This window comes from Perca fluviatilis, chromosome 5, assembly GCF_010015445.1.
Source record: "Perca fluviatilis chromosome 5, GENO_Pfluv_1.0, whole genome shotgun sequence".
Classification (NCBI taxonomy): Eukaryota; Metazoa; Chordata; class Actinopteri; order Perciformes; family Percidae; genus Perca; species Perca fluviatilis.
In genome coordinates, this window is record NC_053116.1 from 26260640 (window position 1) to 26274864 (window position 14225).

General features: G+C 41.4%; 1 protein-coding gene across 1 annotated transcript; it reads left to right on the forward strand.

Moving 5' to 3' along the window:
- Window positions 1-6167: 6167 nt before the first annotated feature.
- Window positions 6168-14149, forward strand: LOC120559018 (kelch-like protein 10). The gene is made up of 5 exons (XM_039800443.1): window positions 6168-6286; window positions 6916-7402; window positions 7805-8422; window positions 8530-8679; window positions 13814-14149. The coding sequence occupies exons 1-5, from the start codon at window positions 6168-6170 to the stop codon at window positions 14147-14149; spliced, it is 1710 nt and encodes a 569-aa protein (XP_039656377.1).
- The last annotated feature ends 76 nt before the right edge of the window (window positions 14150-14225 follow it).

Below are 14225 nucleotides of genomic sequence, written 5' to 3' on the forward strand. Positions count from 1 at the left end.
GAGTAATGACTAAACAGTTCAAATGATTTGCTTAAAGTAATGGATAAAAGGTTGAAATAGTTAGTTTATTATTCAGTTATGCATAAGCGGTTTAAATGGTTAGCTAAAAGTACTGACTAGTTAAAATAGTTAGCTAAAAGTAATGGCTAAGTGGTTGAAACATTCAGGTTCACTTTATGTAGTAGTAGAAGTAGTAGTATGATTGCTGACATAACCAACCTAAATTCTGAAAGTTTATATGTATGAAAAACTAACAATATCCACTTTTATATAATATACAGAGATTTTTTGTATAATGACCTCATTATACTAAGAAACATAGCTCTAACCCCAGACTTCTCTTTAACGTTGTAAGTCGCACATCAAGTCCACCCCCTGCTATTAGTGAACCATCAATTGACTAACAATTGAAAATGTAACAGAAACCATTGCCAAAATGAAGAACTCCACCTGCTCTCTTGATATAATGCCTACCCATTTCCTAAAAGAAACCTGTGTCATAACCTTTCCCTTTTTGGTGTATTTATTCAACTCCTCACTCTCATCTGGCCTTGTTCCTGATTATTTTGAAAATGGCAGTAGTACAACCTCTCCCTTAAAAAACAGACCCTAGATACTTACATTACATGTAAGTAATACATTACTTTTCAGCCAATCTCAAAACTGCCATTCCTTGCAAAGGTCTTAAAAAATTGTAGCAGAGCATATAATTTTTTTAATGAATGGTAATGGTCTCTTTGAGAAGTTTCATTCAGGTTTTAGGGCAGGTTATATGATCTTCTCTTAGCAGCTGGCATCACATTACTTCTGTTTGATCTGTCTGCAGCTTTCAACACTGTTGATCATAATATTTCAATTGAATGTATTAAAAATTGGGTGGGCATCTCATGTTTGGTTTCAGATTGGTTCTGTTCTATGTGGTAATTGGTAATTATTAGCTTCAGTACTGCTAAAATATGGGGTTTCACAAGGATCCATTCTTGGGCCCTTGCTAATATATTATATTCTGCTAAATTCAATGTCATGTTTCAACTCTAGATTTAATAAATCAGTAGTAAAAAATCACTTTTATTAACTTTACATGGAGCTGAAATGAATGCTGAATTATGTTCGCCAAATGAGTTAGTGTCTGTTTATGAATTGTAAGAAATCATAAATTATCTTTTAGAAGAACTAGATGTTTACCGGTAAGCTCGGCTCTGTTAAACTTAACAATATGTTAATGGAGAGTTTCCTCTAAAAGTAGAAAAAAATTGAAGAGTTTATTTGCCTCGTTGTCAGTCATTTAAAATGTACTGTAAATGAACTTAACCAGACATTTCACAATTATGTCAGTTCTTCTGATAGATTCATCATGTTTCACAAAGAATAAATGTTATAAAAATTGCGTGGACATGCTGACTGGTGGTGTTTGGGGATGTCAAACATCGTACACATCCTACTTTAGTTCACAGAAGAGCTGTAAATGTTAATCATCAGCCGAAATAAAAAGCCTATCTTTAGGAGTCACACATTAGGATTTAGGAATATTATCTGTTTAAACCAGATCTGTTGGGCTCGAGGTACCCCCACAGCCCTGTCAGATAAACTCAAGTACCCCTTCATCAATTCCCAATGTATGTTCCAAATGTATAACACTGTTCATTATATAAAAGTGGAGTGTTAATTGTTTTGTACTTATTAATATTGGTTTGGTCAGCGATCATACTACTACTACCAACACTTGGAGTGAAGCTGAATGTAACCATTTATCTATTACTTTTAGCTAACTATTTCAAATAGTAAGTATGTTTAGTTAACCATTTCAGCCGCATAAGGCCCACGCACTGAAAGCGATAACTGACTTGCGTCATTTGACGTGCCTCAAATGACGCGTCTCAACTGATGCGTCGTTGGCGCACTGCAGGCATCAGATTTAAAGCGCCAACACCACAGAACTAGCAGTATTTAAAAAAAAGTCGCTATTTAGGCAACTGCTTTGTATGTTACCGATACCTCTATCAGTGACTTTCTCCCTTGAGGGACAGGGTTGTAAACCTCGGTCAACCCTCCACTTTTCATCACGAAACTTGATTGATTTTTTCTTCTATTTGCAGTGACAGCAGGTCACTAAAAACATTATAAATATGTAGTCATAGTAACTTTTCTTCATCCTCTAACCACAGTAATTGCTCATTATTTCAACTTATTTTAAAATGCCATCACCTCCTCCGTGGTGTGCACCACTATCGCGCTGCTCCCTGGTGTGGACCGCCGTAAGGCGCCTGAATATACATTAATTAATATACATTTTTATTTGGATCATATCATTAGATAGCGTATTACAGTAACTCTCTCCAAACATGTAGTGCGGTTGCAGAAAAAACAGCTTTGGTCAAGCTGGGTCCTCATTTTGACGCTCCAAAGCATCAAGACGATCTACTCCGACCTTGTTTCGAGTCCGGGCTGGCCCTTTTGACATTTTTTTCAACATACTACACTTTGACTTTTTTTCGACATACCGTACTATGACTTTTTTATGGCTTTTTTCGACATACTATACTATGACTTTGTTATCACTTTTTTCAACATACTTTACTATGATTTTTTTCGACATGCACACTGCTCCAACAGTGAACCAGCATTTGTCACTGGAGACCCATGTTCGATACCCTGTCCGGGCTTGCCCTTGTCATGACGTTTTTTCGACATACTACAATTTGATATTTTTTCCGACATACTTTACGATTACTTTTTTATCACTTTTTTTCGACATACTATGCCATGACTTTGTCATCACTTTTTGGACGCGCCTTACAATGACTTTTTTCGACATACTATACCATGATTATTTTAAACATTCTATACTATGGTTTTTCGAGCATACCATACTATGACTTTTTAATGTTCGACATACTATACTACGACTTTTTTCACTTTTTTAGACGTACTATAGTATGACTTTGTTATCACTTTTTGGACATACCATACTATGACTTTTTTATCACTTTTTTCAACATACTACAGTATAGTTTGACTGTTTTCAACATACCATATTATGATTTTTCAATGTCTTTTTTCGACATGCTATGCTGTTTTTTACATGGGTTATTTGGTGGCACAATGGATACAACAATGAACCAGCAAGTATGCACTGGAGACCCAGGTTCAATTCCCTGTCCGTGTTTGCAGTTGCCATGATTTTTTTCAACATACTACCTTTTGATTTTTTATCAGCATGACTTTTTTATCCCTTTTTGCGACATACTTTAAGATTACTTTATCACTTTTTTCGACATACTATAACTATGACTTTGTTATCACTTTTTTCAACATCCTACACTTTGACTTTTTTCGACATACTATACTATGACTTTTTAATGGCTTTTTTTAGACATGCTATATACTATGACTTTGTTATCACTTTTTCAACATACTATACTTTGACTGTTTTTTCGACTTTTTAATGGATTTTTTTGACATGCTATTCTATGACAATTCTTGACATAAATTCTTTGGTGGCACAGTGGATAGCATTGCTCTGACAGTAAACCAGCAAGTAGTCACTGCAGACGCAGGTTCCATACCAAGTATGGACTTGCCCTTGTCATGATGTTTTTTTCAACATACTACACTTTGATTTTTTTTGACATACTATACCATGACTTTTTTATCACTTTTTTCAACATACTATAGTATGAATTTGATATCACTTTTTTTCGACATACTATGACTTTTTTCGACATACAATACTATGATTTTTTAAAACATTCTATACTATGGCTTTTTCAACATACTATACTATGACGTTTTATCACTTTTTTGAATATACTATACCTTGAATTTTTTGACTTTTTTCGAAATACTATACTATGACTTTTTTTGAACATTCTATACTATGACTTCTTCAACATACTTTACTATGACTTTTCTTTTGTCAATGTTCAATTCCCAGTCTGTGCTGGCCCTTTTCATGACTTTTTTTCCCCGAAATGCTATACCATGACTATGACTTTTCGACATACTATACTATGACTTTTTTTAATCACTTTTTTTTTCACGATTTTTAGTGACTTTTTATCCATTGTTTTGACATACCTATACCTTGACTTTTTGACATGCTAAACTATGATTTTTCTTTTCAAAAAATCTTAAAATATTCCATTTTTGTTTAATACATTATTAATATTATTCAACATTTCAATGAAATTCCTACAAATTAAAACCATTCCCACTTTTCCAAGCAATTATTACTACTTCACATTCTTCTTACGCAATTATGCCAGCAATCCAATTTAGCTTTAGCAATTGAGCTTTTCAGCATTCACAAGCATTTTCTGCAGGAAATGCATTTTCTAGTGTATTATAAGATCTTTTTACTGTAAATTTGCAGTAATTAACTGGTCACATCTTCGTCAGTAAATTACTGTATATTTACATTATTACAGTATTTGAATCTATTGTTTCCTGTATTTAACGATAATTAAGGATGTTACTGGTATACTACTACTAATATTAATGATTATACTAATATTGACAAAGAGACAATATTCACTATGCAGCTCCTTTTCAAATATGTTTTAAAAAATGTCATAGGTGTAACACAAGCAAAACTAGACCTGAATCAACCTTACCTCCCTGCCTGTTTACTTATCTTGTCTTTGTTTAATTTTTTCAACAAATTGACAATTTCCTATTTAAATTACAATGCATACACTATTTGGTAACTCAATTTTGTTTTTGTGAGTCAAACTAACTATTTTTAATTATGCATGTGTGCAGTAATGTGAGCAAAGAACAATTATTTTTGCTTTGCACTTTCTCGTGGCTTGCTTTTGTGCCACTCTCAGGATTAATGTCAATGCAGGTTCTGAAAAACAAAGTACAACGACAACATTTTCAGCTGACATACATCTATGACTGTGACATATCAAGCAAGACCCTCTTCTGTACAGAAATGGTACAAAATATTGAATGTTGACATTTAACTTAGTAGGTATGTATCAATTCACACCAATTATCAAGTTATAAAAAAGAATGTGATGGAAAGTTAATAGTAAGAATATTTGTAGAGGCAGCAGTAATGTTTGTAGTTGCTCTTCTTATATCAGAGGACCAGTGGTTATCAAGCTGTGTGGTATGTGTGAAAAAGCTCCTTCCTCTGAATCAATTCAGTGTACATGCCGCATCAGGTTAGTGATGTTAATCCAACACACTTTTTACTTACTACTCACGGTCACCTAGCTCTCTATTGTCTGTGCGCACTGACAAAAAAATCCAGTGTTTATACAGTACATAGCCCTAGCTGTGTAAATGGAAAACAAACAGAAAGAAGTGCACAAGCTATAAAATACTATTACAGCCAATCGGTAACAGGTAGCGACAGTTGATGGTAGGGGGGAGGGGGTAGGCAGCATTTACTAACTACTAGGTGAACTAAACAGGCACCCCTAGTTTGTATTTTCTAAGGGTCTAAGATTATTATTTTAGATACTGTAAAACCTGAGATACATATGATAGATGTAAAGTATCTGACCCACCATGACCTTAACAATAATAAATAATCTTTTGAATTATATATGTATTATTTTATTATTTATAAATAATAAATGCTTTGAATAGAAAAGTGCAGTGAGATGGCTTCTTGCAAACTGACAACATTAATTTGACATAGGTTTATACTTTTTATTAAGTTTTTAAGATGTTAAGATTAAGATGTCTGTGGATTAGCAGCTATACAAAAAATAACCACATCTGTAATGCTTTCATTGTGAATTTGAGAAATGAACCCTGAAACTAAAATGAGATCTACCCAGATGAAAACCAGTTACCAGGAGTTAATAACACATAGAATCACTGGAATTGTTGGGGCTTTGTAAATTATAGAGTGTGGTCTAGACCTACTCTATCTGCAAAGTGTCTCGAGATAACTCTTGTTATGATTTGATACTATAAATAAAATGTAATGTAATGTAATTGAATAGAATAACTGTTTGTAGAACTTGTGATTGGAAAGGTCCTGTTCATGAGATTATGTGATGTCATAATGAGCCACTCTAGAATCCAGAATTGTGTATGTGGAAGCAGAAGTCTTACACACAACTAGAAACACTTTTTGAGAGTCAGGAGAGAAATCTGTACCTAACTTTTACTGTAAAGAGTAAAAGTCTTCATACTGAAGAGCAAAGATGTCGGTGTATAATGAGCTCCGTCTGAAACAAGAGCTTTGTGACGCAGTGATCAGAGTGGACAACGTTGAATTTCACATGCACAAAATCCTCCTCTGCAACTGCAGCCTGTACTTCAAGTAAGTTAGTTATTGGGTGTTAACAGGGGGAGGCTGCTGGATTTAAACTCTTTGCATAAGCAGCATGCTTAGCAGCAAAGCAGAGTTAAACACTGCAACATCTCAATATTAAAAAGTGACACTGACTCATGGAGAAGACATGTAAATGGATGAGCATGCGAAATAACACATTTTAAGATTATTTTTTCTTTTAGATGGGATTTTTCACTGCCAGTCTTTTTGTGTAAACTGTAATATGATGATGATGATGATGATGATGATGATGTAATTGTATGTGACATTTATATGCTGATTTACAAATTGTTTTAAATAACATCAGTATTATCCTTTGAGTTGAATTTCTGATGGTAAATACTGCATTTCCAATAACCATGTGTAAATAAATGTTGGTAAACACAACACAGCATTGATTCAATTTGTTCATTACCCAAAAAAATAAGAAAACCAAATCACAACCCATCGATGCAGTGGCTGGATGCAGCTTTAAGGCACTTTTTGTTAGTCACATCTGTTCTGAAAAGTCTAATATTGGGGTTTATATTATAACATTATCATTCTATGAAGTGTGAAAAAGAAGGAAAAACCCGAACCACTTTTTTTCAAACTCTTGTTTCCTTCCTGCTTCACAGAGCCCTCTTTGCCACCTGGTCAACCCCAGACAGTCGGGTCTTTGACATTCCCAATGTGTCCCCCGACATGATGAAGCTCATCATTGAGTTTGCCTACACTGGCTTTGTTCCTGTGACACAAAATAATATACGAGAGCTTTTTATCGCAGCAGACCGGTTCAATGTAATGGGCATCATACAAGCCTGCTGTGACCTCCTGGAGAAGCAGCTGACCCCACAAAACTGCATAGGCATCTGGTGGTTCACAGACATCTATTACACCCCTGAACTGAACCACAAGGCATTCCTTTACATGCTGAATCACTTTGAGGAGATTGCTGCCACCTCAGAAGAGTTCCTGCAGCTCTCTGCGCAGGAACTTGCTAAGATCATTGCGAATGACCGTCTCAATGTGAAGCAGGAGAATACGGTGTTTAGGGCTGTCCTTCGCTGGATCGCCTACGCAAATGAGGAACGCAGAGAAAACATCTCTCTGCTTTTGTCCAACGTAAGTGAGGAATGAACACATTGAGTCCTATTCTAGACCAGGCAATAAATGGTGTTCTTGTCTTTACAAAAATGCAAAATGCTTAATGAGTTAATTAGGATAAAGAGAGATGTAGATATATTTGTGCAAGCTCTATTGTAAGATTCTGATGAATCTAGTAATAGAAGTTTGAGAAATGTTGTGATCGATTTTGGTTTTTCTTTCTTTTACATTTTGGAAGAATTTGGTAGGCTGTGGTGAGAACCCAGATAGAGCTAAATCTGACATAAATGGCCTACAACATCAATGAAGTGGTGTTGACACGGGAGTGAAGGGCTTACAGCCCTGACAATAGATACATACTGGATATACAGGCCGTTATCGATATTTGAATGTAAAAGAAATCCTCATGTCTCTGTGTAGGTCAGGCTGGCTTTAATGAGATCAGAATACATCACAGACAGCGTAAGCAACAACGAACTGGTGAAGGCAAGTAAAGATTGTCGACCGATTCTCCTGAGGACCCTGGAGGCCATGCTTGACCTGCAAACAAAGGAGTTCCCTAACTCTATTTCTTATAACCCTTTGGCCCGCCCACGACTGCCCCCTGCCATTCTCTTGGCCATTGGAGGCTGGAGCGGCAGTAGTCCTACCAATGGTATTGAGGCGTACGATGTCCGTGCTAACTGCTGGATCAATGTAACAAACAATGAGGAGGCTCCCCGGGCCTACCATGGCACAGTTTTCCTCGATGGATCAGTATATTGTGTCGGTGGCTTTGACAGTGATGAACAGTTCAGCTCTGTGCACAGGTTCGACCTGGGCACGCACACCTGGCAGGAGGTTACACGAATGCATTCAAGTCGCTGCTATGTCAGCGTAACTGTGATGGACGGGTGCATATATGCCATGGGAGGTTATGATGGACATGATCGACTCAGAAGTGCTGAGCGCTATCAGCCCAAAATCAACCAGTGGACTTTAATTGCGCCCATGCACGTACAGAGGAGTGATGCCAGCTGCACAACCCTCCATTGCAAGGTGGGTGGTGTTAAAGAGCAGCTCTGAATAATGGCGACTGATTAATGTTTTTGAATACTTGTCTTCAGTCTTAAAAGATTCCTTATTCCCCCTTTTATTCTCTGCAGGTGTACATTTGCGGTGGCTTCAATGGGAGTGAGTGCCTGTCATCGGCTGAATGTTACGACCCAGAGACCGACCAGTGGACACTGATCGCCTCCATGGCCAGCATGCGCAGTGGAACTGGGGTCATCGCCTATGCAGACCATGTCTTTGCAGTAAGTACATGTCTTAACACTGCTGATACTCACATCACAACACAGAAACACTGAGACATAGAGGCATGAAAATATGTTATGTCATAGGTTTAGGTTATGTCAAATAGGGCTAAGACCGATATACTATCCATCCATCCATCCATCTTCATCCGCTTATCCGGTGTCGGGTCACGGCGGGAGCAGCTCCAGCAGGGGACCCCAAACTTCCCTTTCCCGAGCCACTTTAACCAGCTCCGACTGGGGGATCCCGAGGCGTTCCCAGGCCATGTTGGAGATATAATCCCTCCACCTAGTCCTGGGTCTTCCCCAAGGCCTCCTCCCAGCTGGACGTGCCTGGAACACCTCCCTAGGGAGGCGCCCAGGGGGCATCCTTACCAGATGCCCTAACCACCTCAACTGGCTCCTTTCGACGCAAAGGATCAGCGGCTCTACTCCGAGCTCCTCACGGATGACTGAGCTTCTCACCCTATCTCTAAGGGAGACGCCAGCCACCCTCCTGAGGAAACCCATTTCGGCCGCTTGTACCCTGGATCTCGTTCTTTCGGTCATGAACCAGACTTCATGACCATAGGTGAGGGTAGGAACGAAAACTGACCGGTAAATCGAGAGCTTTGCCTTCTGGCTCAGCTCTCTTTCGTCACAACGGTGCGATAAATTGAATGTAATACGCACCTGGCACGTACCGATTCTCCGACCAATCTCCGCTCCATTGTCCCCTCATTCGCGAACAAAACCCCAAGGTACTTGAACTCCTTCACTTGGGGTAAGGACTCATTCCCTACCTGGAGTAGGCACTCCGTCGGTTTCCTGCTGAGAACCAGGGGCCCCCTTTTTAGGGGGGCCCCCCCCCCCCAACCCCGTCCCACCTTTCGCTTGCGGTAAAAAAAAAAAAAAAAAAAAAAACAACCCCCCACACGCGGCGCCAACCGATCCAGTGAGTGCTGAAGATCAAAGGCCGATGATGCCATCAGGGCCACATCATCTGCAAAGAGCAGCGATGAAATCCCCAGCCCACCGAACTGCAACCCCTCCCCACCCCGACTACGCCTTGATATCCTGTCCATAAATATTACAAACAGGATTGGTGACAGAGCGCAGCCCTGGCGGAGGCCAACCCTCACCTGAAACGAGTCCGACTTACTGCCGAGAACCCGGACACAGCTCTCACTTTGGTCGTACAGAGATTGGATGGCCCTGAGAAGAGACCCCCTCACCCGATACTCCCGCAGCACCTCCCACAGTATCTCCCGGGGGACCCGGTCATACGCCTTTTCCAGATCCATAAAACACACGTAGACCGGTTGGGCATACTCCCAGGCTCCCTCCAGGATCCTTGCGAGAGTGAAGAGCTGGTCCGTTGTTCCACGACCAGGACGGAATCTGCATTGTTCCTCTTCAACCCAAGGTTCGACTATCGGCCGAACCCTCCTTTCCAGCACCTTGGATTAGACTTTACCAGGGAGGCTGAGAAGTGTGATACCCCTGTAATTGGCACACACCCTCTGGTCCCCCTTTTTAAAAAGGGGAACCACCACCCCAGTCTGCCACTTCTTTGGCACTGTCCCAGACTTCCACACAATGTTGAAGAGGCGTGTCAACCAGGACAGCCCCTCCACACCCAGAGCCTTGAGCATTTCTGGACGGATCTCATCAATCCCAGGGGCTTTGCCACTGTGGAGTTGTTTGACTATATCAGTGACTTCCGCCTGGGAAATTGACAACGCTTCCCCATCATCCTCCAGCTCTACCTCTTACATACAGGGCGTATTAGTTGGATTCAGGAGTTCCTCAAAGAGCTCCTTCCACCGCCCTATTACCTCCTCAGTTGAGGTCAACAGTGTCCCATCTTTACTGTATACAGCTTGGATGGTTCCCCGCTTCCCCCTCCTGAGGTGGCGAACAGTTTTCCAGAAGCACCTTGGTGCCGACCGAAAGTCCTTCTCCATGTCTTCTCCAAACTTCTCCCACACCCGCTGCTTTGCCTCTTTCACGGCAGAGGCTGCAGCCCTTCGGGCCCTTCGGGCCCTTCGGTACCCTGCAACTGCCTCCGGAGTCCTCTGGGATAACATATCCCGGAAAGACTCCTTCTTCAGTCAGACGGCTTCCCTGACCACCGGTGTCCACCACGGTGTTCGTGGGTTACCGCCCCTTGAGGCACCTAAGACCCTAAGACCACAGCTCCTCGCCGCAGCTTCAGCAATGGAAACTTTGAACATTATCCACTCGGGTTCAATGCCCCCAGCCTCCACAGGGATGCACGAAAAGCTCCGCCGGAGGTGTGAGTTGAAAGTCTGTCGGACAGGGGCCTCCTCCAGACGTTCCCAATTTACCCGCACTACCCGTTTGGGCTTACCAGGTCTGTCCAGAGTCTTCCCCCACCCCCTGACCCAACTCACCACCAGATGGTGATCGGTTGACAGCTCCGCCCCTCTCTTCACCCGAGTGTCCAAAACATACGGCCTCAGATCAGATGAAACAATTATAAAATCGATCATTGACCGTTGGCCTAGGGTGCTCTGGTACCAAGTACACTTATGAGCATCCCTATGTTCGAACATGGTGTTTGTTATAGACAATCCATGACTAGCACAGAAGTCCAACAACAAACAACCACTCTGGTTTAGATCAGGGAGGCCGTACCTCCCAATCACGCCTCTCCATGTGTCTCCATCATTGCCCATGTGCGCGTTGAAGTGCCCCAGCAGAACAATGGAGTCCCCCACTGGAGCCCCATGCAGGACTCCACTCAAGGTCTCCAAGAAGGCTGAATACTCTGAACTCCTGTTTGGTGCATATGCACAAACAATAGTCAGAGTTTTCCCACAACCCGCAGGCGTAGGGAGGCGACCCTCTCGTCCACCGGGGTAAACTCCAACGTAGCGGCGCTCAGCCGGGGGCTTGTGAGTATCCCCACACCCGCCTGGCGCCTCACACCCTGGGCAACTCCGGAGAAGAAAAGAGTCCAACCCCTATCCAGGAGTATGGTTCCAGAACCGAGACTGTGCGTAGAGGTAAGCCCCACCAGATCTAACCGGTAGCGCTCCACCTCCCGCACCAGTTCCGGCTCCTTACCCCACAGAGAGGTGACGTTCCACGTCCCCAGAGCCAGCATCTGCTGGTCTGGTCCGTTGAGGCCCCTGACCTTCACTGCCACCCATGTGGCAGCGCACCCGACCCCAGCGGTTCCTCCCACAGGTGGTGGGCCCATGGGCTGGAGAGATGGGAGCCACGTATCTTTTTCGAGCTGTGCCCGGCCGGGCTCCGTGGCAAACCCGGCCACCAGACGCTCGCTGACGAGCCCGCCATCTGGGCCTGGCTCCAGACGGGGGCCCCGGGCTTCCTCCGGGCAGGGTCACTCCATCTCTACCTCGGTCACGGGGGTAGAGACTAGTTTGACAATATTGACCTTTCATTACAAATCAAATCAACATTGTACCTCTGATATGTTAAGACGTCCCAAACAACATTTACATTGAAGGCAGTGATGTACTGATGTAACGTAGACTCACTGTATTCCGGACACTTCCGATGCAGTAAGCACAGTAAAAGTCACATAAAATATCAATGCGTTGAAAGATAAGCCTGACTGGTTTACCTGTCTCTGGGGGCAGGTCTTACACACTCACTAAAGTTTGGGCAAATCATTTGGGAGAAATCTTTAAAACACAGACACGGTGTCCAGATTACTGCAAGCGCTCACGTTATTCCGGACGGCTGATAATTTCACGTCAGACAAAATGCCTCTGCAAATGTATTACAGAGGCAAGTCAAAATTTTTTGCAAAAAGTAACTCATAAATACTCTGAGACCTTAAGAACGTTTCTGCCATTTTGATGGTGGGTGAACATGCTTTAAAACAGTACTTTGCGATATTAAGTCTTTCCCTGGCTGAAGACCCTCCCATTTTCGGAATGCTCATAGGCGCACTTTAGAAACTCACGTTGATTTCTCCTAAATGATTGGCTCTTGAAATTGGAGGTTGATTGGAGTCGAAAGAGGATGAGACAAGGATGACATATATATATATATATATATATATATATATATATATATATATATATATATTCGGGGTGAAACAGTCTGCAGATAAAGACACACAGGATAGCCTAGCTGCACGTTGCGAGACACTTTGGCCACTGCCGGAGTTGGAGATGTCAGAGTCTAGATGTCGGAAATGTTAGAGAAACACCAAGAGACTTCAAGGGGCATTAAAGTGCACCCCATAAACTCATGGTGCATTCAGGTGCATTTTGAGAAACTCAAGCTGTTGTTGTAAAGTATCCCTTTGCCATCAAGTGGTTCTACTTTAGGTTGTTTAAAAGCAAATGACTGGTGAAATAAGTTATATTATTATTATAAAAATTATTTAAAGTTGACAATATGGCCTTAGCAATAAACAAGCCGTTCTTTAATTTTTCTTTCAATTTGTTGTCAGTTTGTTCTGTCTTCTAAAAAAGAATTAGTTCAGAACCGGCACCATTTTAAAAGTATTGTTTTAGCACCTTCAATTGTTGTTTCGTATCGAAAAACAAAACAAAAAACGATACCCAACCCTAATGAACATTTGAGTTTGTCAACTTGTGCTTTGGGAAATTATAATGGGTATTATTTGCTATTTTCTGATATTTTATAGACTAAAATTGAGAAACTAATCAGCAGATTGATCAATAATAAAAGTGTTAGTTGCTACCCTTTAAACAGTAATGTACTGAATAAATGCAGTGTGTCTTTATGAACTCATATCCTAATGAAGACTTCTTTTTGTCTATTGTGTGGGTTTTAATGGACAGTTTCAGTGTCTGTCTACATGTTGTAAACTACGTGAGACTCCACGCTGCCTTAAATACAACTTTGTGCAAAACTGATCATTCTTGTTATGTTCTTACAGGAAAGTTGTTAAATGTAATATTAAATAATATTTTTTTGCTATAAAATATCAATAGTTTTATACAAAAATGTGAGCTTCCATTCTACTTCTTTTTTTTTTTTTACATTAATATTACATAACTTTATATTAGGGACACAGTGAGGTCAGGTGCCCTTCTTCAAAAGAGTGCTGAATATAAAATGAGAAACAAAAACAGAAAAATAGTAGATGCAGTCCCGACTTCACATTTCACCTTTTCTCTTAAAGGTCGGTGGTTTTAATGGAACCAGGTGTCTGCGCACTGCTGAGGCCTACAACCCCCACACCGACACCTGGCACGCTGTGCCCTCCATGCTGGGCTCCCGAAGTCACTTTGGCAGCGCAGTGATAGATGACCGTCTCTATGTGGTCGGGGGCTTCAACGACTTTACCACCATTCCAGACGTTGAGTGCTTTGATGTCGAAGCTGGTGAGTGGTCTGATGTCCGTGACATGGAGATCTCCCGCAGCGCCCTGAGCTGCTGCGTGGTGTACGGACTCCCCAACTTGGCCGAGTATGCTGCCCCTCATCACTCCCTGCACTCCCTGGATGAAGTGGAATGATGGAGATCCACGTCACTATAAGCTGTATTGTTTTGTAAATAAATGTCTCTATGTATCAAATTACAGCAGTGCTTCT